The sequence below is a fragment of the Bufo bufo genome, chromosome 6 (assembly GCF_905171765.1).
Source record: "Bufo bufo chromosome 6, aBufBuf1.1, whole genome shotgun sequence".
In the NCBI taxonomy this organism is placed as follows: Eukaryota; Metazoa; Chordata; class Amphibia; order Anura; family Bufonidae; genus Bufo; species Bufo bufo.
The window spans coordinates 312958879-312982149 of NC_053394.1; the positions used below are offsets into that span (position 1 = coordinate 312958879).

At 45.1% G+C, this 23271-nt stretch overlaps 1 protein-coding gene across 1 annotated transcript in view; it reads right to left on the reverse strand.

Moving 5' to 3' along the window:
- Positions 1-6678: 6678 nt before the first annotated feature.
- LOC121004434 (inactive phospholipase C-like protein 2) overlaps positions 6679-23271 on the reverse strand; it is a 129283-nt gene continuing 112690 nt past the window's right edge. Inside the window, exons 5-6 of the mRNA XM_040436642.1 lie at positions 20797-20906; positions 6679-7295 (exon numbers count right to left, since the gene is read on the reverse strand). Coding sequence (XP_040292576.1) covers positions 7107-7295; positions 20797-20906 — 299 coding nt within the window. The 3' untranslated portion in view covers positions 6679-7106. The remainder of the gene's footprint in view (positions 7296-20796; positions 20907-23271) is intronic.

Below are 23271 nucleotides of genomic sequence, written 5' to 3' on the forward strand. Positions count from 1 at the left end.
CCCCCTCCTGTCCTGCTCTCACCACGCCCCCTCCTGTCCTGCTCTCACCACGCCCCCTCCTGTCCTGCTCTCACCACGCCCCCTCCTGTCCTGCTCTCACCAGGCCCCCTTCTGTCCTGCTCTCACCACGCCCCCTCCTGTCCTGCTCTCACCACGCCCCCTCCTGTCCTGCTCTCACCACGCCCCCTCCTGTCCTGCTCTCAACACGCCCCCTCCTGTCCTGCTCTCACCACGCCCCCTCCTGTCCTGCTCTCACCACGCCCCCTCCTGTCCTGCTCTCAACACGCCCCCTCCTGTCCTGCTCTCACCACGCCCCCTCCTGTCCTGCTCTCACCACGCCCCCTCCTGTCCTGCTCTCACCACGCCCCCTCCTGTCCTGCTCTCACCACGCCCCCTTCTGTCCTGCTCTCACCACGCCCCCTCCTGTCCTGCTCTCACCACGCCCCCTCCTGTCCTGCTCTCACAGCTGCCTGTCTGGTCCATAGCTGCACATGCCATGGAGGAGCAAACCGTCCATGCCTGAAGGAGTGTGCTGCTCCCTGGGTCCTAAAGCACCCTGCTTGTATCAGATGTGCTTTCCTTCTGTGACTGACATTCCTGGCTGTGCAGGGCTGGAGGGGCTTAGCAGGAAGATTCAAGCAGAAATAAAGAAACTTTTGCAGGAGAAAGGGAGACTGTAGACTCCATCCACTCTGTCTCCTGTACTGAGAGGCTACTGCTGTATGTGAGGATGTAGCAGAGCCAGGAAGGTGCTGTGGAACACAAACTGTGAGCAATCCCAGTGTCTGTCCTGTTTATGGCCCCTCTGCTCTGTGATCTTATCACAGACATGTTTATTACAGCCAGACCAAGAGTTTAACCCCTTCTGAGCTGTTGATATACCTGAGGTCAGTGATATATATCAGCAGTAGTCACTGGTCTCATCTGTAAATGCAGACATCCCAACCTGCAAAAACTCATTTCAGGGAGGTGCACTTCTCATTTCAGGGAGGTTTTCTTTTTTTTTTCTTTCACAAACTTTTTATTACATTTTCCAGACATATGCAGTATCTGCACACTTTGCTCTATGGTGTGGAGGACTGGGCTCATTACCCTGCCCCAAATTATCATATTTATGTATATGATTAAAGGGATTCTGTCACCACCTATAAGCCCTGTGATCTAAACATATGCTCATGTCCAGGGTAGCATTCTGATTTCTAAGGTGGCCTTATAAAAGCTATTTGTGGCTTTATTCTGCGGAAAAACAGGTTTTACTAACCTGTCAATTACTGAATTAAGGTGCCCAAGCAGGGGAGGTCTGTGGATGCATGGTGCCCGGCCGCACGCATCGCCGTTCGTGCCCAGCGCCGCCTCTCCCTCTCCCGCTTTGAGATCCCGCGCGTGCGCACAGGCTCAGCCTGATGCGCCGTTGCGGACTGGTGGCATCGGCTTCTTCTTGCACTGTGCGCACGCGCTGAGAAGGGGACACTGCTACAGGTTGCCGGAAAGGTTTACTGCGAGTAAACCTTTCCGGGACCGGGATATATTGTTTCACATGCGGGCGTCAGGGAGCCGCTATCTAATAGCGGAAGACTCCCTGAACATCCGGGAGACTTGAGATCCCTGTAAATGTGTGCCCTCTCCTTCCTGCACACTGTATATAGTGATATGTGACCCCACCACTGTATACTGTATATAGAGATGTGTGACCCTCTGTATACTGTATGCAGTGATATATGACCCCCACCACTGTATACAGAGATATGTGACCCTCTGTATACTGTATATAGTGATATATGACCCCACCACTGTATACTGTATATAGAGATGTGTGACCCTCTGTATACTGTATGCAGTGATATATGACCCCTACCACTGTATACAGAGATATGTGACCCTCTGTATACTGTATATAGTGATATATGACCCCCACGACTGTATACTGTATATAGAGATGTGTGACCCTCTGTATACTGTATGCAGTGATATATGACCCCCACCACTGTATACTGTATATAGAGATGTGTGACCCTCTGTATACTGTATGCAGTGATATGTGACCCCCACCACTGTATACAGAGATATGTGACCCTCTGTATACTGTATGCAGTGATATGTGACTTCCACCACCACCACTGTATACTGTATATAGAGATGTGTGACCCTCTGTATACTGTATGCAGTGATATGTGACCCCACCACTGTATACAGAGATATGTGACCCTCTGTATACTGTATGCAGTGATATGTGACCCCACCACTGTATACAGAGATATGTGACCCTCTGTATACTGCTTGCAGTGATATGTGACCCCACCACTGTATACAGAGATATGTGACCCTCTGTATACTGCTTGCAGTGATATGTGACCCCCATTTCCAACACTGTATACTGTATATAGAGATGCGTGACCCTCTGTATACTGTATGCAGTGATATGTGACCCCCACCACCACCACTGTATATAGAGATGTGTGACCCTCTGTATACAGTGATATGTGACCCCCACCACCACCATCATTGTACACTGTATATAGAGATGTGTGACCCTCTGTATACTGTATGCAGTGATATGTGACCCCCACCACCACCACTGTATATAGAGATGTGTGACCCTCTGTATACAGTGATATGTGACCCCCACCACCACCATCATTGTACACTGTATATAGAGATGTGTGACCCCCTGCACCGGAGGATCTCATTATTATCATAATACACAGTGTACAGGAAAGGGGGTGTCTCTATATACAGTGTACAGGTAGGACACATACAACTATATACTGTTTATAAGGTACCAGTGTACACTGGTAATTTGTGACCCCCTTTATACTGTATATACAGATGTGTGACCCCCCCTGTACACTGTATACAGAGATGTCTACACTCATTTCTCTTTTTCCCCAGGTGAAGGGTAATCCTATACACATAGATGATTTCTAGGCTGTCAGCTGGGAGCAAGTCGTGTGATGATAGACAGGATGCTCCTCGCTATGTGAGCAGATCAATTTGTACTTCTGGCTGAGTCAGAAAACTGGAGAAAATGAACATAAATTTGTTGAGGCGACTGATCACGCCCCCTCCTGGCCATTGTCATGCCCCCCCCACCTTTTTTTTTAAAAGGCACAGTTGAAAAGTCGCAAACACATAGTTTGCAACTTTTTAACGCCACATTTCAGAAACAAGGCAGATGATAAATCTCCCCTTCTATTCATTCTGTTCATGGCTTACATCCAGTGGCACAACTAGAAATTACTAGGCCCCACAGCAAGTTTATAAACAGGGTAACTCCCCCAACAACAAATGTGTGATACATGGTAGTGACTGTGTGGGACGGGCAGTGACCTCTCTTTATTGCTGGGACTGGGGGGTTCTTCCTATTACTATGTCTGCAGTTATTCACTGATGACTGAGATATTTATAATGTCGGAGGGGCTCTTGTCTCCATGGGAACACAGGTGGGTGGGGATGTCATGTGACTGTTCCTCTGAAGATACTTGCTGCAGTGCATGCTGGGATTTTTACTTTCACTTTACAGCTGCTCCTCCCACACAGGCTGTCTGAGGAGCTCCTCCAGGGAAGTGTGCCATGGGGAACAGGTTAGAAAAAGGACATATAGCCGGTACATTTCACATGCAGGGGCGGACCGAGGGCCCGGCTGGGATGGGGGCCCGCCGCACTCACTGTATGCTGGCCTGGTAATGGTGGTAATGGCAGCGAGGCCCGGTGCACTCACTGTATTCTATCGCACCGGGCCCCGCTCACTGTAATACTAATTTTCATATGTGAACAAGAAGAGAAATCCTCTGCGATCCTCTCCCTCTCTCTACTCACAAACTCAGTAACAGCCTGGCAGGCCGGGCGGCAGCGCAACTCACTGACGTCACGCGCCTGCTCCTCCCACTTTATGAATGAATCAGGCGGAGCAGGCGCGTGACGTCAGTGAGTTGCGCTGCCGCCCGGCCTGCCAGGCTGTTACTGAGTTTGTGAGTACAGAGAGGGAGAGGATCGCAGAGGATTTCTCTTCTTGTTCACATATGAAAATTAGTATTACAGTGAGCGGGGCCCGGTGCGATAGAATACAGTGACTGCACCGGGCCCCGCTGCCATTACAACACCAGATGCCAGCCCCCAGACCCTGTATTGGGGGTCATTCACTCACAGGGACACTGTTATGGGGGATCTGTGGATGACACATATATAGCATAAGGTGCTATATATGTGTCACCCACAGTGCCATCCACAGAGACCCCACGACAGTGCCATCCACAGAGCCCCCACGACAGTGCCATCCACAGAGCCCCCACGACAGTGCCATCCACAGAGCCCCCACGACAGTGCCATCCACAGACCACCATTAGTTCAAAACCCACCAAAAGCACACCTTTTGGTTCAAAATATTTTTTAATTTGGCTATTCCCCACCCCTCTTATAATTGTTCCGCTACTTGTGGGCTGCGTGGGCATGAGTTCAGTCACTTCGGTGCGCAATCCCGTCCTGCAGCGCGTGATCCCGCGAGACCCGCCGCTGTAGGTCACGGGTCTCGCGGGATCACGCGCCAAAGTGACTGAACTCATGCCCACGTAGCCCGCAAGTAGCAGATCAGTGGAACAAGTACAAGGTGGAGGGGACTGTTTCTAACAGAGGCTCACTAATGGACGCTGAGATTAGATCACCCCATATGAAAGCATTGAATCAAAGGTCTGTTTTACTCCAGGAAGCCCTCAGGTGGCTGCCAGCCACTAGAGGCTGACTTATTACTGGAACGTAAACAATGCAGTTTCTCTAGAACATTGCAGCTCGATTTGCAAAAGGGACACTGTACCCAGACCACGTCAATGAGCTGAAGTGGTCTGGGTGCCTTTTGTGTCGCTTTAACTTTGAAATCTTATTAAAGATTGTGTAGGGTGTGGCTGGAGGCGGGGCATGGAGGCGGGACAAGGGTGGGGCTTGCAGCAGAACATGGGTGGGGCCTGTAAGGGGGCCCTTGATTTATTTTGCCCGGGGGCCCTGAGGGTTCTCGGTCCGCCCCTGTTCACATGATATAAATACTTCATGGTTTTGGCTATTGTCTGGGGCTTTTTGGATTTTTGATACTTAGGGTGGCCAACCCCTTTAAATGGGAAAATGTCCACCTACAGCCATCACTAAAAGGAGCTTACTGAATTCAACATACATAAAAAAAACTGTATGCTGGACACTCCTCTTAGTGGTATCTATAAGACTCCAAAATTATATTATTTAAAGGGGTATTCCAGATGTTAAATCATGAGAATGGAGACCCTGTGCCCTTCAGAGACCCCTGAAATAAATGGAGCAGCAGGTCGGGCATGCGAACTGTGGCTCCATTCATCTCTACGGGAATTTTGGAAATACCCAAGCGCTGTTCTCTACTGTCTCTGGAACTTCTGTACAGTGGAATGGAGCAGCAGTGCACATGCTAGACCAATGGTTTCATTCATTCTGGGAGGCTCCACGGGGTATGGGACCCCTATTCTTCTTCCCAGCTGTAGTACCCCCACCCAACCTATTAGTTATCCCCTATCCTGGGGATAACTAACTAGAATACCCCATTAACTATATGCCAAAAGCAACTCTGTATGGATGTAGCACAGCAGAATGTATTATTTAATAGTTTTGTGCACATAACAAGTTAAAGGGAAACTCAACTGAAAGCCAGATCTTCCCATATCTGGAAAATGTTTCATATTTGACCTTAAAGGGGTTCTCCGGGAATTAAGAAAATAAAAATACTTAAATATTAGTTTATTACAAATATATTCCCAAATGTCTTTCATAAGTTATAATGTCTCATTTTGTCTACAGAGCAATCATCAGGGGAAATAAAATGGCCGCCGTCCTATTAGTACAGACAAACCTTGTCCTAATCACTCAGCAGGACAAGTTACTTTACAACACTGAAGTAAAGAACTGCCTCATCCTCCTCTCTGCTCTGCTTGTCAGGGATTATGATCCCGAATACAGCTGATAAGATCTTCAGCTGAATCTCTGTAGGAATAGGGTTCATGAAGAGACAAAGTATAGAGATGAGGTGGGGGTGCAGCACTTGTATGCAGCCTCCATTACCACAGCCCCACATTACCACAGTCTGTCCTGTTCATCCTCTCTGTACTTTATGTCCCTCGTGAACTCAATTCCTACAGAGATTCAGCTGAAGATCTTATCAGATGTATTCAGGATCATAATCTGTGATAAGTAGGAGAGGAGGATGAGGCAGCTCTTTACCTCAGTGTTCTAAAATAAATTGTCCTCCTGTGTGATTAGGGCAGGTTTTTTGTGTACTAATAGGACGACGGACATTTTATTTCCCCTAATTATTGCTCCCTAGACAAAACGAGCCATTATAACCAATGAAAGGTATTTAGGAATGTATTTATAATAATGTAATATTTAACTATTTAACCCCTTTAACAATTCTCAGACTCTTGTACTGGGTAGGCAACGTCATTGTGTACCTTGATGTACAGTATTCTTTGGTTTTGCTGCAAAAAAACCTCTGTATTTTAGGTAATGGTGTGGCTAGTTTCATCCTGGACAGCTTTTTTCTATCACAATAAGATTTGGGTCACACGCAATCTCCAATACTTCTATGACTGCTCCAAATTTAAAAATTTCAAGACAACCCAGCTATACAAACTCTTTCACACCCCCTTATAAATACACATAAATTAGAAATGGCTCTGAACAAGTGTATTTAAACCACGAGTGATCTCATACAATACATGAACAGAGGGGCATGGAGAAAGTGAACAGAGGTAGCAATACACTTCTCCCCTCATAACCCCAAATTGTCACGGTTTTGGGAAGGGTACAAATAGAGGGGAAGTGAGGCTGGTCTGTAAGTGCACGAAACAGAAATGTACTCCTTCCATTAGACGTCTATCCCGAACTTCTGTATTTTGGATCATTATGAAGAACTCTGCAGATCTAGTCTACAGCTGTGTTTTGGGGTGGTAAAGGAAGATAGAGGGTCAATATGGAGGGAGATCCTAACAATTACCCTGTAGCTTCTGGGACTCTTCTGCAGTTCACAGCAATATGATGCAGAAGGGCCCGCTAGGCCAGGGGTTAAGTTCTTGCTCTCCTGGCTGCTGAATGCATCTTTATGAGCCAGCGCTGCCTCCGCCGTCTGCTTCGGGAATGGGTTCCAGTGCCACTCTCGGTCTGAAGATATCAAGAGAGGGGGAGTGAGAGCTGGCACTGCTTATTCCACAGGACTGACCCGCATGGTGGATCTGCCTCACATGGTCCACAGCTTCGTTCTTTGCATGTTTGAGGAGGTCAGCTTGGCCCTGTGAGATTATAGGGGGGAAAAAAAATCTGTGAGAATGCGGTGTGCGAAGTTTATCAGTAAGTGACTGAAATACTGGAGGCAGATGAAAGGTAACATTGAGATGGAGGACATATAAAGTCAGATGCTGGTTTTGAACATACAGCAGAAACATCAACCTGTAGGTCTTCATTGCAGTGCCAAGGCTGTGGTGATGTGCCAATAGCGATCATGGCAGCCTGTGTGAACATGGCAATTAGAGTGCTCTGCTCATATTCCTACAAATGGGTTAAGTTTGGTATTGCATGACATGATCACTGCTGGCACATCACCGCTGCTGCATTGTGAATGAGGCTGAGGTGCAATACCACGCACAACAAGAGGATAGGTGTGGTGCTGTTTTAAAAAAAAAAACAAAAAAAAAACAGCAGCTATATTTTTCAAATTCAGCACAACACCTTTAGGCCTCTTTCAGACGGGCGTTGCGGGAAAAGGTGCGGGTGCGTTGCGGGAACGTGCGCGAGAAAAATCGTGCATGTTTGGTACCGAAACCCGAACTTCTTCACAGAAGTTCGGGCTTGGGATCGGTGTTCTGTAGATTGTATTATTTTCCCTTATAACATGGTTATAAGGGAAAATAATAGCATTCTGAATACAGAATGCATAGTAAAATAGCGCTGTAGGGGTTAAAAAATAAAAATTTAACTCACCTTAGTCCACTTGATCGCGCAGCCGGCATCTCTTCTGTCTCCTTCTTTGCTGATTGCAGTAACAGGACCTGTGGTGACGTCACTCCGGTCATCACATGATCCATCACCATGGTAAAAGATCATGTGATGACTGGAGTGACGTCACCACAGGTCCTGTTGCTGCACACAGCAAAGAAAGAAGTCAGAAGAGATGCCGGCTGCGCGATCAAATGGATTAAGGTGAGTTAAATTATAATTATTATTTTTTTAACCCCTCCAGCGCTATTGTACTATGCATTCTGTATTCAGAATGCTATTATTTTCCCTTATAACCATGTTATAAGGGAAAATAATAATGATCGGGTCTCCATCCCGATCGTCTCCTAGCAACTGTGCGTGAAAATCGCACCGCATCCGCACTTGCTTGCGGATGCTTGCGATTTTCACGCAACCCTATTCACTTCTATGGGGCCTCCGTTACGTGAAAAACTCACAAAATAGAGCATGCTGCGATTTTCACGAAACGCACAAGTGATGCGTGAAAATTACCGCTCATGTGAACAGCCCCATAGAAATGAATGGGTCGGGATTCAGTGCGGGTGCAATGCGTTCACCTCACGCATCGCATCCACGCGGAATACTCGCCCGTGTGAAAGGGGCCTTAGGGTAGGTGCACAGGGAGTTTTTTGCTGGAAGATTTGATGAAGATTTTCCTGCAGTTTTGTTAGCCAAAGCCAGAAGTAGATCCAGCAGGAAGGAAAAGTATAAGTCCGTCCGTCCTTTTATATTTCTGATTCCTTTCGAATCCACTTCTGGCTTTGGCTAAAAAACTTGCAGGAAAATCTCCCTCAAAAACTCCTCTAAAAAACTTTGTGTGAACCTCCCCTCAACCAGTTTTTTCAGGACAAACTGTATCTTATGTAGGTGCCTATATGTACCAATGTGTTGGTACATATATAATAAGGATTCATTTATTATATTACTAAGGCCTCTTTCACACTTGCGTTGTCCGGATCCGGCGTGTACTCCACTTGCCGGAATTACACGCCGGATCCGGAAAAACGCAAGTGTACTGAAAGCATTTGAAGACGGAACCGTCTTCCAAATGCTTTCAGTGTTACTATGGCACCCAGGACGCTATTAAAGTCCTGGCTGCCATAGTAGGAGCGGGGAGCGGGGGAGCGGTATACTTACAGTCCGTGCGGCTCCCGGGGCGCTCCAGAGTGACGTCAGAGCGCCCCATGCGCATGGATGACGTGATCCATGTGATCACATGATCCATGCGCTTGGGGCGCCCTGACGTCACTCTGGAGCGCCCGGGGAGCCGCACGGACGGTAAGTACACTGCTCCCCCGCTCCCCGCTACACTTTACCATGGCTGCCAGGACTTTAGCGTCCCGGCAGCCATGGTAACCACTCTGAAAAAGCTAAATGTCGGCTCCGGCAATGCGCCGAAACGACGTTTAGCTTAAGGCCGGATCCGGATCAATGCCTTTCAATGGGCATTAATTCCGGATCCGGCCTTGCGGCAAGTGTTCCGGATTTTTGGCCGGAGCAAAAAGCGCAGCATGCTGCGGTATTTTCTCCGGCCAAAAAACGTTCCGTTCCGGAACTGAAGACATCCTGATGCATCCTGAACGGATTTCTCTCAATTCAGAATGCATTAGGATAATCCTGATCAGGATTCTTCCGGCATAGAGCCCCGACGACGGAACTCTATGCCGGAAGACAAGAACGCAGGTGTGAAAGAGCCCTAAGGGGCAAAAAAACCGTTTTGTTTATTTTACAGCCACATCAATGTTATAAGTTTATTGAACAGGTTTATACAGTCGTGACATAACTAAATCAGTGCCATATTTTATGTCGTGCTACTTTACACTGGCAGTTATTAGGGCATATATAAGTACACCCTAACAACAGGGAGTATGGCAGGACAGACATGATGCCAGTCAATGGACCCTAGGCTTTCTGCCCTATAATGTTTGAGCTCTTAGTGCCTCAAAGGAGGGTCTCTGCCTCAACTCAACTCTCCCTATGTATGCTGTGATCAGCTTTGATTGAGGCATTTAAAGTGTTAAATGGGGCGATCAGGGCTTTTTCTGATCTCAGGCTGTGTGTTACAGCCATTGCCCTGCTCATGCTCGCACGAGCACAGTATTAGTGCCCGCAAGATCGGTGTGATGTGAATGCTCGTCTTGATGTTAAAACTCCCTGCTGAAAATCCATTTGATTCATCTGAATGGAGTTGTGTCTGCAGCATGAGCATGGATTTCTACATGCCCTACCTCCATGAATAGAGTGGATTTCTTGTCGTAGATATTTCTGCAACAAATCTGCTGTGTTGGAATTCATCTTAAAGGGGTTGTGCACTAATGCAGACCTCTCGGACTGGAGGGACCCACGTTGGAGATCCTACCTACCTGATTCCCAGCGCTGGGTCCCAACATGATTGCTCCACAGCAATGCTGCGTTATTTTCTCCGGCCAAATATCGTAAAAGGGATGGAACAGAAGACATCCTGATGCATACTGAACGGATTGCTCTCCATTCAGAATGCATTAGGACAAAACCGATGCGTTTTATTCTGGTATTGAGCCCCTAGGATGGAGCTCAATACCGGAAAACTTTAACGCTAGTGTCAAAGTAGCCTAAGACACCAGTTAGTGAACTTTGTTTTACCCTTGTATCAGAAAGTCTGGCTTTTTTTTTTTTTTTTTTTATATGGGGAGAATAGATGGTACAGTTATGGGCACTAATGGACAAGGGCCTGGTCAGGAAAGAGCGCTGTGTAAGCCAATGGGTATTTGTTTTCCATTATTTTATAGGCACCAATTGCTAACTTACAACGCTGTACGGCATCAGTATACAATACAAATGGAGAGAAGGTGTGACCAGTGGATCCAGAGGGATTAGCACTAAGGCCAGAGTCTAAAGCATCTGCAATGGTGTTTCATCTGAAGTTCTTCCTATTTTACTATATTATACTAGGCAGAATGTATGTGCTGGTATTTCACCACCTTAGCCTACATGCACACAACGTATTTTTTTTTCCGTGTCCATTCCTTTTTTTTGTGGATAGGATGGGGACCTGTTCATTTCAATGGGTCCGCAAAAAATGCGGACAGCACACCGTGTGCTGTCCGCATCAGTATATTCGTTCCGTAGCCCCGCAAAAAAAAACCATATCCTAAGGATAGGCATTGTTACAATTGATCCGCAAAAAAACGGATGACATACGGACGTCATCCGTTTTCTTTGCGGATCCACAATTTGCGGATTGCAAAACACATACTGTAGTGTGGATGAAAGCTTATTCTATGCACGTTTAGGTGACATGGTGTATTGGAGGACTCAGCTTTCCATTAACACTATTTAGCACACTACCAGCTGAATTCCCACATAATGACAGTAATTTGTCTGCTGGGAATCTGAAAAGTGTTTTATACGGATGACAGAACAAACAAAAGAAGAGATGGCAGGCTTGAGAGTGCCTTAAATGCCATTCAATCTATTTCTGACTGTAAGGTCTTTGCAGTTTTCCATTTCTCTGTGATTTCTTTAAAGGCTATTGGCAACTTTGAGGGCAATTATTTTATTATTGAGTTCTACTCATTTTGGGCTACAAATTATTTTTTTCAATTGGTTTTTATTAAATATTTTCAGCCCCTTTCTCTGTACAGGCTTTCTGTTCAGAGTGAGTCCCGTCAGAAAGAAGCCCTGGCAGCTCATGTGTAGGCCTTATCTATGAATCCCTGACAGCTCATAAACACTCATTATAGATCAAGTCTTATCAAACTGTATCAAACTGATAAGAATTTAGCCTAAATAAGTGTTTACGAGCTCTGAGATAAGGGCTACACATGAGCTGTAGGCAGTGTCGGACTGGGGTACCTAGGGCCCACCAGTAAAATTTATTTTGGGGGGCCCACCGTACCGTACAGTCGAATATAATAAATAATTTAACAAGTTTTTTATATGAACATAGGCTGGTTGAGGTGCTGTACATTGAATATATGTATTGTATGTAGTGCAGTAAGTCTACTGTGTTATGTGCCACTTGTGCAGGGGGTGGGAGACTAGGGGCCCACCTTGCTCAGGGGCCCACCGGGGGATTCCCCTGTACCCTTGTGGGCCAGTCCGAGCCTGGGTGGAGGGGCTTCTATCTGACGGGACACACTGTGCACAGAATGCCTGCTACTCTGCAAATACACAGATTGACCTCTGTACAGGAAAAGGGCTGAAAATGTTTTAATAAAGACCAACTGAAAATATGATTTGTAGGTGAAAAATGAGTAGAATGCAATAACATAATAATTGTCCCCAAAGGTGTTCATAGCCTTTAAGAATGTAAGCCCTTGCGAGTAGAGTGATCTATCTAATGTCTGTGTGTAGGGGTGATTGTATAGTGCATTTAAAGTACATCATCAATCTTAATTTGCACTATATTAAGATGATTTTCAGTACAATATAAAGAGGACCTGTCACCTCTCCTGACATGTCTGTTTTAGCACCTACTGTACTTGCATCCCCCTTGTAATAACAATTCCACAGCATATCTTCTTATGACTCTATAATGTGCAATTCCTTTATTATTCCTGCTAGAAGTCATGAATGAATTACTACCAGCTGGGTGTTACACCCAATCAGTGCTATCAATGTCAGACTGTACAGGGACCCCCCTGGTAACACTCATCTGGATCTTCATTGCAAACGGCTGGCAATTCATTCCTAACTCTTAGCAGGAATAATACAGGAACGGCACAACATGGAGTCATAAGAACAGACGTTGCAGAATTGTCATTACATTGGGAATGCAAGTAGTTACTAAAACAGACATGTCGGGAGAGGTGACAGGTCCTCTTTAAAGAGTTGTCCAGTTTAGAAAATAATTTTTACATACCCTGTTAGGCCGATAAGGAAACGGCAGGAGTCTTCTCATACAGAACTTCCATCAATAAGCCGGAGGGAAGAGTGACTACAAAGAGTGCCTCACTCTCTGTGCTTTAGACAAAGAGCCCAATTAATTCAATGGGTACCATGTAATGCTTCAATTCTCCCTTTCTACAGGAAAATGTATCCATTGCTGCCAGCAGCAGGACAGCCTGCGATCAGCTGAGGAACCTTTCTTACAAAAATAAAAAGTTTCTAAAGTGGAAAACCCATTCTAATCTGGGATTGATGGTCCATTTCTTTGCTATGTTGCACTCATCTGCCATTTCCCTAGTGACTGCTAACACTACCAGGTCTTTATATACCCATGGGTGGCTTCTGTTGAAGGGGTTGTCCAGGATTTTAATACTGATGACCTATTCTCAGGATCTCATTGTCAAAGGTCAGAAACCCCCGCCAATCAGATGTTTCAGGGCCAGAAGTACACAGCTCTGTCCACTGTGCAGTGAATGGAGCTTGTAACTGCAGCACTGCTGACATTCACTTCAGATGGGAGCAGCTCCATCTACTGAAAAATGGACTGTGTAGTTCCTGCACTGACCTCCGATGCTGGAGCTACTCTGAAACAGCTGATCAGTGGGAGGTGAGGATTTTCAGACCCAAGCCCATCTGATATCAATGGACTATCCTTGAGCATAGGTCATCAATATTAAAATCCTGGAATACCCACTGAAGTAAAATGCAACCCCAATTCCAAAAAAGTTGGGATGCTGTGTAAAAGGTAAGTAAAAACAGAATGCAATGATTTGCAAATCTCACAGACCCATATGTATTCATAATAGATCATAGAACACTTCAGATGCTGAAAGCGAGACATTTTACAATTTCATGAAAATAACTTATTTAGAACTTGATTGAAGCAAAGCATCTCAAAAAAGTTGGGACAGGGCCATGTCTACCATTGTATAGCATCCACTTTTCTTTTAACAACAGTCTATAAATGTCTGGAACGTGAGGAGACCAATTGCTGGAGTTTTGGGAGAGGAAAGTTGTCCCATTCTTGTCTGATGTAGGATTCTAGCTGCTCAACAGTCCTGGGTCTTCTTTGCTGGATTTTTCATTACATGATGCATCAAATGTTTTCTATTGGTGAAAGGTCTGGACTGCAAGAAGGTCAGTTCAGCACCCGGACTCTTCTTCTGTGAAGCCATGCTGTTGTGATGGATGAAGTATGTGGTTTAGCATTGTCTTGCTGAAATATGCAAGGCCTTCCCTGGCAGAGAGGTTGTCTGGATGGGAGTATATATCTTTTTCCCCAAAACCTCGATATACTGTTCAGCATTGACTGTGCCTTTCCAGATGGATAAGCTGCCCACACCATAGGCACTAATGCAACCCCACACCATCAGAGATGCAGGCTTTTGAACAGTGTGCTGATAACAAGCTTGATGGTCCCTCTCCTCTTGAGTCCTCAGGACACGGTAGCTGTGTTTTTTCTAAAAAGAATTTTACATTTTGATACACCTGACCACATAACAGTTTTCCATTTTGCCTCAGTTCATTTTCAATGGGTTTTGGCTGAGAGAAGACAACAACGTGCAGTGATTTCAAGTACAGAATAATGGCTGTTCTTAAGAGGACATTCACACGACCTTGGTGTTTGGCGGATCCACAAAACACGGATATTGGCTGTATGAGATTTGTAAATCATTGCATTCTGTTTTTACTTACATTTTATACAGTGTCCCAACTTTTTTGCAATTGAGGTTGTATAAATGTAAAGGTAGGTATAGAAACATATAAAATACACTGCACCCATAATGTATGAAGATCAAGGACGTTTACAAGTAGAAGCCCCCTTTATATAATCAATGAATGGCTGTGTGAAAACATGTATTATGTGCACAGTCCAGATGAAAACCCTACTGCTAATTTAACACCTTAGGTGCTGGAATGTCAAATTTCTTCTACACCTGTAGCCTAAATAGAGGTTGTTCTAATACTGGCGCAGAACCTGCCAAAGTCTGGCAGATGATCACCGCATCTGGCCTGCCATTGTATTCTGCCACCTTTCCAAGAAGAAAAGTATGGAAAATGATGAACCACCACTGGCATGGCCTTAAAGCATACACGCACTTTCAGAGATCCGTTCAGTGTTCGAAAAATGTAATGTATTTATGAGAAAAACCTGGCATAAATACATACCGTAGATAAATCTGCCCCAATGCGTCCACAGACTGCAGGCTGCCATAAACAGCAGAGTGCAAGCTGTCACATTTTCCTTACTTGTTGTTCCTGGAACACTTTGAGTGTTTCAGATTATATTAGGAGACCACTATTTATGCAGCCACCTTGACCACAGGGATCAGCATTATAAGAACTCTTCTCTTTATGAATATGCCATAGTAATAAGCAATATTCTGCTTGCAAGACTTGTATATTGTGGAAAATATAGGTGCTTAATAGGTGCTAGAAATCTCCTATTAGTGTCAGTATAAGAAGGGTTAACCTGTAATAGATTATAATTTATGAACTATTACAGCAGGAGCCGCCAGCAGGCAAATCTCTTCATATTTAAACACACTGTTTGTTCAAGGAGCTTAATGAGTCATTAAAATGACCGGGCCTGGATCTCTAAAAGCTGGTGCTACATGAAGATACTTCCCAGCAATGTATAATAGAATAACACTGTTACGAGGGAACAGATCTATGATATCGCTCTGAACCAGACAAAGACTACATAATCATGTTTGCTGAAACTGTCTGGCCACAAACGGCAATAGCACGCGTGCCAGATGTGTGGGCACTGCCACCCTTTATCAACAGTATTGTCGCCCTACACAGCGTGATAGGACTGTGTACACTACAATCTACCGCCACATCACTTCCAGACTCATGTGCCCATACACCTTAAGTAGAAATTCAGCTGACAGAGCTACTCCCCATCGGAAACACAGGCGCTCTTAGCATGACTGAGTGTGGGGAGATGGGAGTAACCTGCTGTCAGACACCCCTGTAGGGAGCTTATCTCACCTGAGAACAAACACATCAGGCAGGAGCGGACAGGCCATAGACCCTACAGGGAAAATTCCAACAGGGCCCACTTCAGCCTTGCTGGGTATATAACCATCTGGGGCTGTCCTGAGAGGTTCTGCTGGAGCAGTATATTGTGCTGCACTGTGGTATTAGGTTCTGCTGGAGCAGTATAATGTGCTGCACTGTGGTATTAGGTTCTGCTGGAGCAGTATAATGTGCTGCACTGTGGTATGAGGTTCTGCTGGAGTAGTATATTGTGCTGCACTGTGGTATTAGGTTCTGCTGGAGCAGTATAATGTGCTGCACTGTGGTATTTGGTTCTGCTGGGGCAGTATATTGTGCTGCACTGTGGTATTAGGTTCTGCTGGAGCAGTATATTGTGCTGCACTGTGGTATTAGGTTCTGCTGGAGCAATATAATGTGCTGCACTGTGGTATTAGGTTCTGCTGGAGCAGTATAATGTGCTGCACTGTGGTATTAGGTTCTGCTGGAGCAGTATATTGTGCTGCACTGTGGTATTAGGTTCTGCTGGAGCAGTATAATGTGCTGCACTGTGGTATTTGGTTCTGCTGGAGCAGTATATTGTGCTGCACTGTGGTATTAGGTTCTGCTGGAGCAGTATAATGTGCTGCACTGTGGTATTTGGTTCTGCTGGGGCAGTATATTGTGCTGCACTGTGGTATTAGGTTCTGCTGGAGCAGTATATTGTGCTGCACTGTGGTATTTGTTTCTGCTAGGGCAGTATAATGTGCTGCACTGTGGTATTAGGTTCTGCTGGAGCAGTATAATGTGCTGCACTGTGGTATTTGGTTCTGCTGGGGCAGTATATTGTGCTGCACTGTGGTATTAGGTTCTGCTGGAGCAGTATATTGTGCTGCACTGTGGTATTAGGTTCTGCTGGGGCAGTAGAATGTGCTGCACTGTGGTATTTGGTTCTGCTGGGGCAGTATATTGTGCTGTGCTGTTGTATTAGGTTCTGCTGGGGCAGTACAATGTGCTGCACTGTGGTATTTGGTTCTGCTCGAGCAGTAGAATGTGCTGCACTGTGGTATTTGATTCTGCTGGAGCAGTATATTGTGCTGCACTGTGGTATTTGGTTCTGCTGGGGCAGTATATTGTGCTGCACTGTGGTATTTGGTTTTGCTGGAGCAGTATAATGTGCTGCACTGAGGTATTTGGTTCTGCTGGGGCAGTATATTGTGCTGCACTGTGGTATTAGGTTCTGCTGGGGCAGTATAATGTGCTGCACTGTGGTATTTGGTTCTGCTGGAGCAGTATATTGTGCTGCACTGTGGTATTTGTTTCTGCTGGGGCAGTATAATGTGCTGCACTGTGGTATTAGGTTCTGCTGGAGCAGTATACTGTGCTGCACTGTGGTATTAGGTTCTGCTGGGGCAGTATAATGTGCTGCACTGTGGTATTAGGTTCTGCTCGAGCAGTATATTGTGCTGCACTGTGGTATTTGGTTCTGCTGGAGTAGTAGAATGTGCTGCACTGTGGTATTTAGCTCTGCTGGGGCAGTATAATGTGCTGCACTGTGGTATTTGGTTCTGCTGGGGCAGTATATTGTGCTGCACTGTGGTATTTGGTTCTGCTGGAGCAGTATATTGTGCTGCACTGTGGTATTTGGTTCTGCTGGAGCAGTATATTGTGCTGCACTGTGGTATTAGGTTCTGCTGGAGCAGTATAATGTGCTGCACTGTGGTATTTGGTTCTGCTGGGGCAGTATATTGTGCTGCACTGTGGTATTAGGTTCTGCTGGAGCAGTATATTGTGCTGCACTGTGGTATTTGTTTCTGCTAGGGCAGTATAATGTGCTGCACTGTGGTATTAGGTTCTGCTGGAGCAGTATAATGTGCTGCACTGTGGTATTTGGTTCTGCTGGGGCAGTATATTGTGCTGCACTGTGGTATTAGGTTCTGCTGGAGCAGTATATTGTGCTGCACTGTGGTATTAGGTTCTGCTGGGGCAGTAGAATGTGCTGCACTGTGGTATTTGGTTCTGCTGGGGCAGTATATTGTGCTGTGCTGTTGTATTAGGTTCTGATGGGGCAGTACAATGTGCTGCACTGTGGTATTTGGTTCTGCTCGAGCAGTAGAATGTGCTGCACTGTGGTATTTGATTCTGCTGGAGCAGTATATTGTGCTGCACTGTGGTATTTGGTTCTGCTGGGGCAGTATATTGTGCTGCACTGTGGTATTTGGTTTTGCTGGAGCAGTATAATGTGCTGCACTGAGGTATTTGGTTCTGCTGGGGCAGTATATTGTGCTGCACTGTGGTATTAGGTTCTGCTGGGGCAGTATAATGTGCTGCACTGTGGTATTTGGTTCTGCTGGAGCAGTATATTGTGCTGCACTGTGGTATTTGTTTCTGCTGGGGCAGTATAATGTGCTGCACTGTGGTATTAGGTTCTGCTGGAGCAGTATACTGTGCTGCACTGTGGTATTAGGTTCTGCTGGGGCAGTATAATGTGCTGCACTGTGGTATTAGGTTCTGCTCGAGCAGTATATTGTGCTGCACTGTGGTATTTGGTTCTGCTGGAGTAGTAGAATGTGCTGCACTGTGGTATTTAGCTCTGCTGGGGCAGTATAATGTGCTGCACTGTGGTATTTGGTTCTGCTGGGGCAGTATATTGTGCTGCACTGTGGTATTTGGTTCTGCTGGAGCAGTATATTGTGCTGCACTGTGGTATTTGGTTCTGCTGGAGCAGTATATTGTGCTGCACTGTGGTATTTGGTTCTGCTGGAGCAGTATATTGTGCTGCACTGTGGTATTTGGTTCTGCTGGAGCAGTATATTGTGCTGCACTGTGGTATTTGGTTCTGCTGGAGCAGTATATTGTGCTGTGCTGTTGTATTAGGTTCTGCCGGGGCAGTACAATGTGCTGCACTGTGGTATTTGGTTCTGCTCGAGCAGTAGAATGTGCTGCACTGTGGTATTTTGTTCTGCTGGGGCAGTATATTGTGCTGCACTGTGGTATTTGGTTCTGCTCGAGCAGTATAATGTGCTGCACTGAGGTATTTGGTTCTGCCGGGGCAGTACAATGTGCTGCACTGTGGTATTTGGTTCTGCTGGGGCAATATATTGTGCTGCACTGTGGTATTTGGTTCTGCCGGGGCAGTATTTTGTGCTGCTTTTTGGTATTTGGTTCTGCTGGAGCAGTATATTGTGCTGTGCTGTGGTATTAGGTTCTGCCGGGGCAGTATATTGTGCTGCACTGTGGTATTAGGTTCTGCTGGGGCAGTATATTGTGCTGCACTGTGGTATTTGGTTCTGCCGGGGCAGTATATTGTGCTGCACTATGGTATTTGGTTCTGCTGCAGACCCATATATCAAAGTGTAGCACATTATACTGCCTGTCTATGGTTATGCTGGCTCCGCCTACTTGTGTTGGCTCCTATCTTCTAGCAATCTGGGCCCACGTAAAATTTTCAAATTCCCAGTCCGCCCCTGGTGTCAGGCATACAGGATGCAATATTCCCATTCTAGGACTGCGCGATTAATCTAATTCATTTACCCTTTGTGCTGTTTTTCCTAAATCCTGAAATCACATCTATTTGGAGTGGTGTACCAGTGCAGCCTGTGTAGAGACTGTTCAGCCGCTGCCACCTACGCCATACAGAAGCTGCCCCCGTACCCGTTCTAGATGCCACACTGCAGAGATATTCTCACCCCAGCAGTACTTCTAGGGGAGAGGCGGGTGCCATGTGGGGTTACTGTATGGCAGCACATGGGTTACCTAGAATGGAGTAACTCTCTAGACCTCTGCATAGGCGTTGTGCATGTACCTCTGCCATGTGCATGGTGCCAAGCCTTGTCCTGCTGAATTATATTAACCCCTTAATGATGCTGCAATTTTTTTGTTTCGTTTTTTTCAGCATCACATTCTAAACGCCATAACATTTTATTTTTCCACAGTACAAGTTTTTTTGGGGAACAATTTTTGGTGGGGAACGGAAAAACCGAACAGTACAGTATGTATATGTTTTTTCTTTTTGGTAGGGAATGGGGAAAAACACAACAACTTGGGCTCGGGCCATGTTTTTTTTGGGGTATTTGTTTTTACAGAATTCAACATGGAGAATTAATGATATGTTAGCTTCATTCATCAGGTTGTTGTACTTCCAGTGATAACAAATGTATATAGTATTTTTTATATTTTACTACTTTTAGCTACTTTTTTTCCTCCTTAATACGAAAATTGAATGGAAATTAAACGCAGCACATTTTGTTTGGGAAAGTTTCTGTTACTGAAAATCAGTTCCATTTCCCTGAATGGGGCTTGCAGAAATCCATGTGCTCCCCGCCAAAATTACAACATTTAAATATATGGAATTGATTTTCAGTTGCAGACATTTAAGGTTGTGATTAAAATTGCTTGTAAGAGTAGCCTCACACTGACAGGCAGCCTATTAGGTCCTGCCTTAGGCATAGCCTAATAGGCTGAGATACATGGCAGACTGGGAGCCCTTTTAGGCCCCCCTCTGTCATGACACCTAAAGATCACATTGAGGGGGAAAGGGGGGGGCAATTAGGTTTTGAAGTCCCCACTGTCAGTGGAATGATAAAACCAGCATCCATAAGTAATGGTGCAGGTACAGCTCTTGTGCACACACCACCAGTGTCCTGTAATAGTTGGGTGTATCCAAAAATGACCCTCTCAATGGGACCTACTATTTTGCCACAAGACAGCAAGAGGTTGAAGTTTACCAGAGGACATTATTCAATGTGAGCATAATGGCCCCAATGTCAAATCTGTACAAAGGCCATTATAGCTCAGCGGGTTCCATCAAAGCTTTATGATGGATGTCAGGATGAAAGTGTGAACAGATCCCAATGTTATCAATATGCAATGATTACAGATGTGTTGTCATATTAGAACAGCAGATGGCAGCACTGTACCACATACCTTCAGGACAGTGATATTCCAGGCAAAGCTTTCCATGGCCTTCTGTAGCTTCCTTCCCTTCAGTCCTTCTTTGGCACCGATCCGATGGAGGTCTTCATGAAAACCCATCCCTAAAACAGGAAACCAATAGACAGGCTCAAAACTCTACAAATTAAAAAAAAATGTACTGATATTACAAAATGAATCCTGTACTGAAGCAAATAGCTATATCACCAAGTATCACAACATATAAAAGTAAACCTTATAGAAAACTGTGAAATATGGATATGGACAATTTCACTCAACAAAATGAAGAAACGGAAAAGGTTTGATAATTGGACACGTCCCAAAATACATCATGCCAGAGCAGCGTGGAAGTGCTACATCACAGGAAGATCATGCATGAACAGGCGGCAGATTGTATCTGGAAGCCTGAAGGAGGGACACGTTGCAGAACTGCGTAGAGGATCGAAGAGGAGATTTCAGTCTGGTTTGGATCTTAATTGTAATGGCTTACTAAAGCTGCATTCCTCTGGTATCATCCGGATGATGATGCCGTGGAGACCCGTACCCTTCACTTCTCCACAGGAGGACGCTCATAGTGGGCTGTGCCAAGAACTACATTTTTATTTCTCTTCATCTTTCAGTTAAAAACTTATGATGGATATCAATGAAATGCACTTTAGGGAATTCTGAGTTAATTTGGATGGGGGGTGGTTCCCCTATTCCTTTCTAGCTCAGCTACTAATTAGAGTGGTATTTCACAGGTGCGGTTAGAGACATATGTGTGTAAGTATATATCCAATTCTTATCAATGAAAAAATGAACCTACTTAAAACGTAACTTTTATATTTAACTCTTAAAATAAATCCCACAAAAATAATTGATATGAATCTTATAAACCTACTGCAGGAGTAGTCTGGGATATCAGATTGGAAGGGAAGACTGCATATAAGGATTGCAAGTTCCAATATTAATGCTACATTTGTAGCCACTCACGGTTTTGATGCTGGTTGAGTCCAGAATAATGTGATGGCTCCACGCTCTAAAGTTAGAGAGAAAATGACATCTTTGTGGATCACTCTGTTTTCAATTTTCACCTTGCCGTCGTTCACTTGATCGTTGAGTCGACGCTGTAGAATATGGTGGTTCCAAAGGTTTAGAATACAGGGATCTTTATCACTGGTACTCCACGTTCCATGTGTCACTTTTCCATCTTATAGGATATAAGCTTTTGGCTGGGTGGTGGGAGATGAATCCCTCCCTGGACTATCACACCCTGCCTAAAAGTGGAGGAATTGCCCGCCTATATGCGGAGAAATCGCCCCAAAAAGGAACGGCTCCACTTATCGGTGGCTTACCCTGGCAATAACTTTCCCTTCCTAGATGTGTTACTCCCAGACAAAATCAATGATATTTTCCAAGCATACCACCCCGACGCGTTTCCCCTGTCAGAATAGAGGACAGGTTCATCAGGGGATATAGATGATGAAGTGAAGCTCGATAGCTGCAGCGATATGCCTACTGGATGCTCAGCAGTCTTGATGGTATGCTTGGAAAATATTATTGATTTTGTCTGGGAGTAACACATCTAGGAATGGAAAGTTATTGCCAGGGTAAGCCACCGATAAGTGGGGCCGTTCCTTTTTGGGGCAATTCCTCCGCTTTTAGGCAGGGTGTGATAGTCCAAGTAGGGATTCATCTCCCACCACCCAGCCAAAAGCTTATATCCAATAAGATGGAAAAGTGACACATGGAACGTGGAGTACCAGTGATAAAGATCCCTGTATTCTAAACCTTTGGAACCACCATATTCTACAGCGTCAACTCAATGATCAAGTGAACGACGGCAAGGTGAAAATTGAAAACAGGCTGATCCACAAAGATGTCATTTTCTCTCTAACTTTAGAGCGTGGAGCCATCACATTATTCTGGACTCAACCAGCATCAAAACAGTGAGTGGCTACAAATATAGCATTAATATTGGAATTTGCAATCCATATATGCAGTCTTCCCTTCCAATCTGATATCCCAGACTAGTCCTGCAGTATGTTTATTTATAAGATTCATATCAATTATTTTTGTGGGATTTATTTTAAGAATTAAATATAAAAGTTATGTTTTAAGTAGGTTCATTTTTTCAGTGATAAGCACGGTACTAATTAGAGTGGCTACAAAAACTGTCTCACTCTGGAAGACCTAATTATAGCCAAAGTAGGTAGGACAGGCTCAAGGCAATGTGGAGTATCTGGATGTCCATATGCTAAGGTGGGACACCTTCAGTCCTACTAGTCAATACAAGAAGAGGCAACATCATTCATGAGGTTTCATTACTGATTCCACAACATACAGAAAAATGCAACGTTTTGACCTTTTACCATGGCCGAGTCTTTCTCAAAAACACATAGAGACCAACATTAATATTTAAATTGCAGATATCTATATCAATGTTGGGGTCAGTGTCCATATTTGTATGTTTGAGAAAGACGCAGCCAC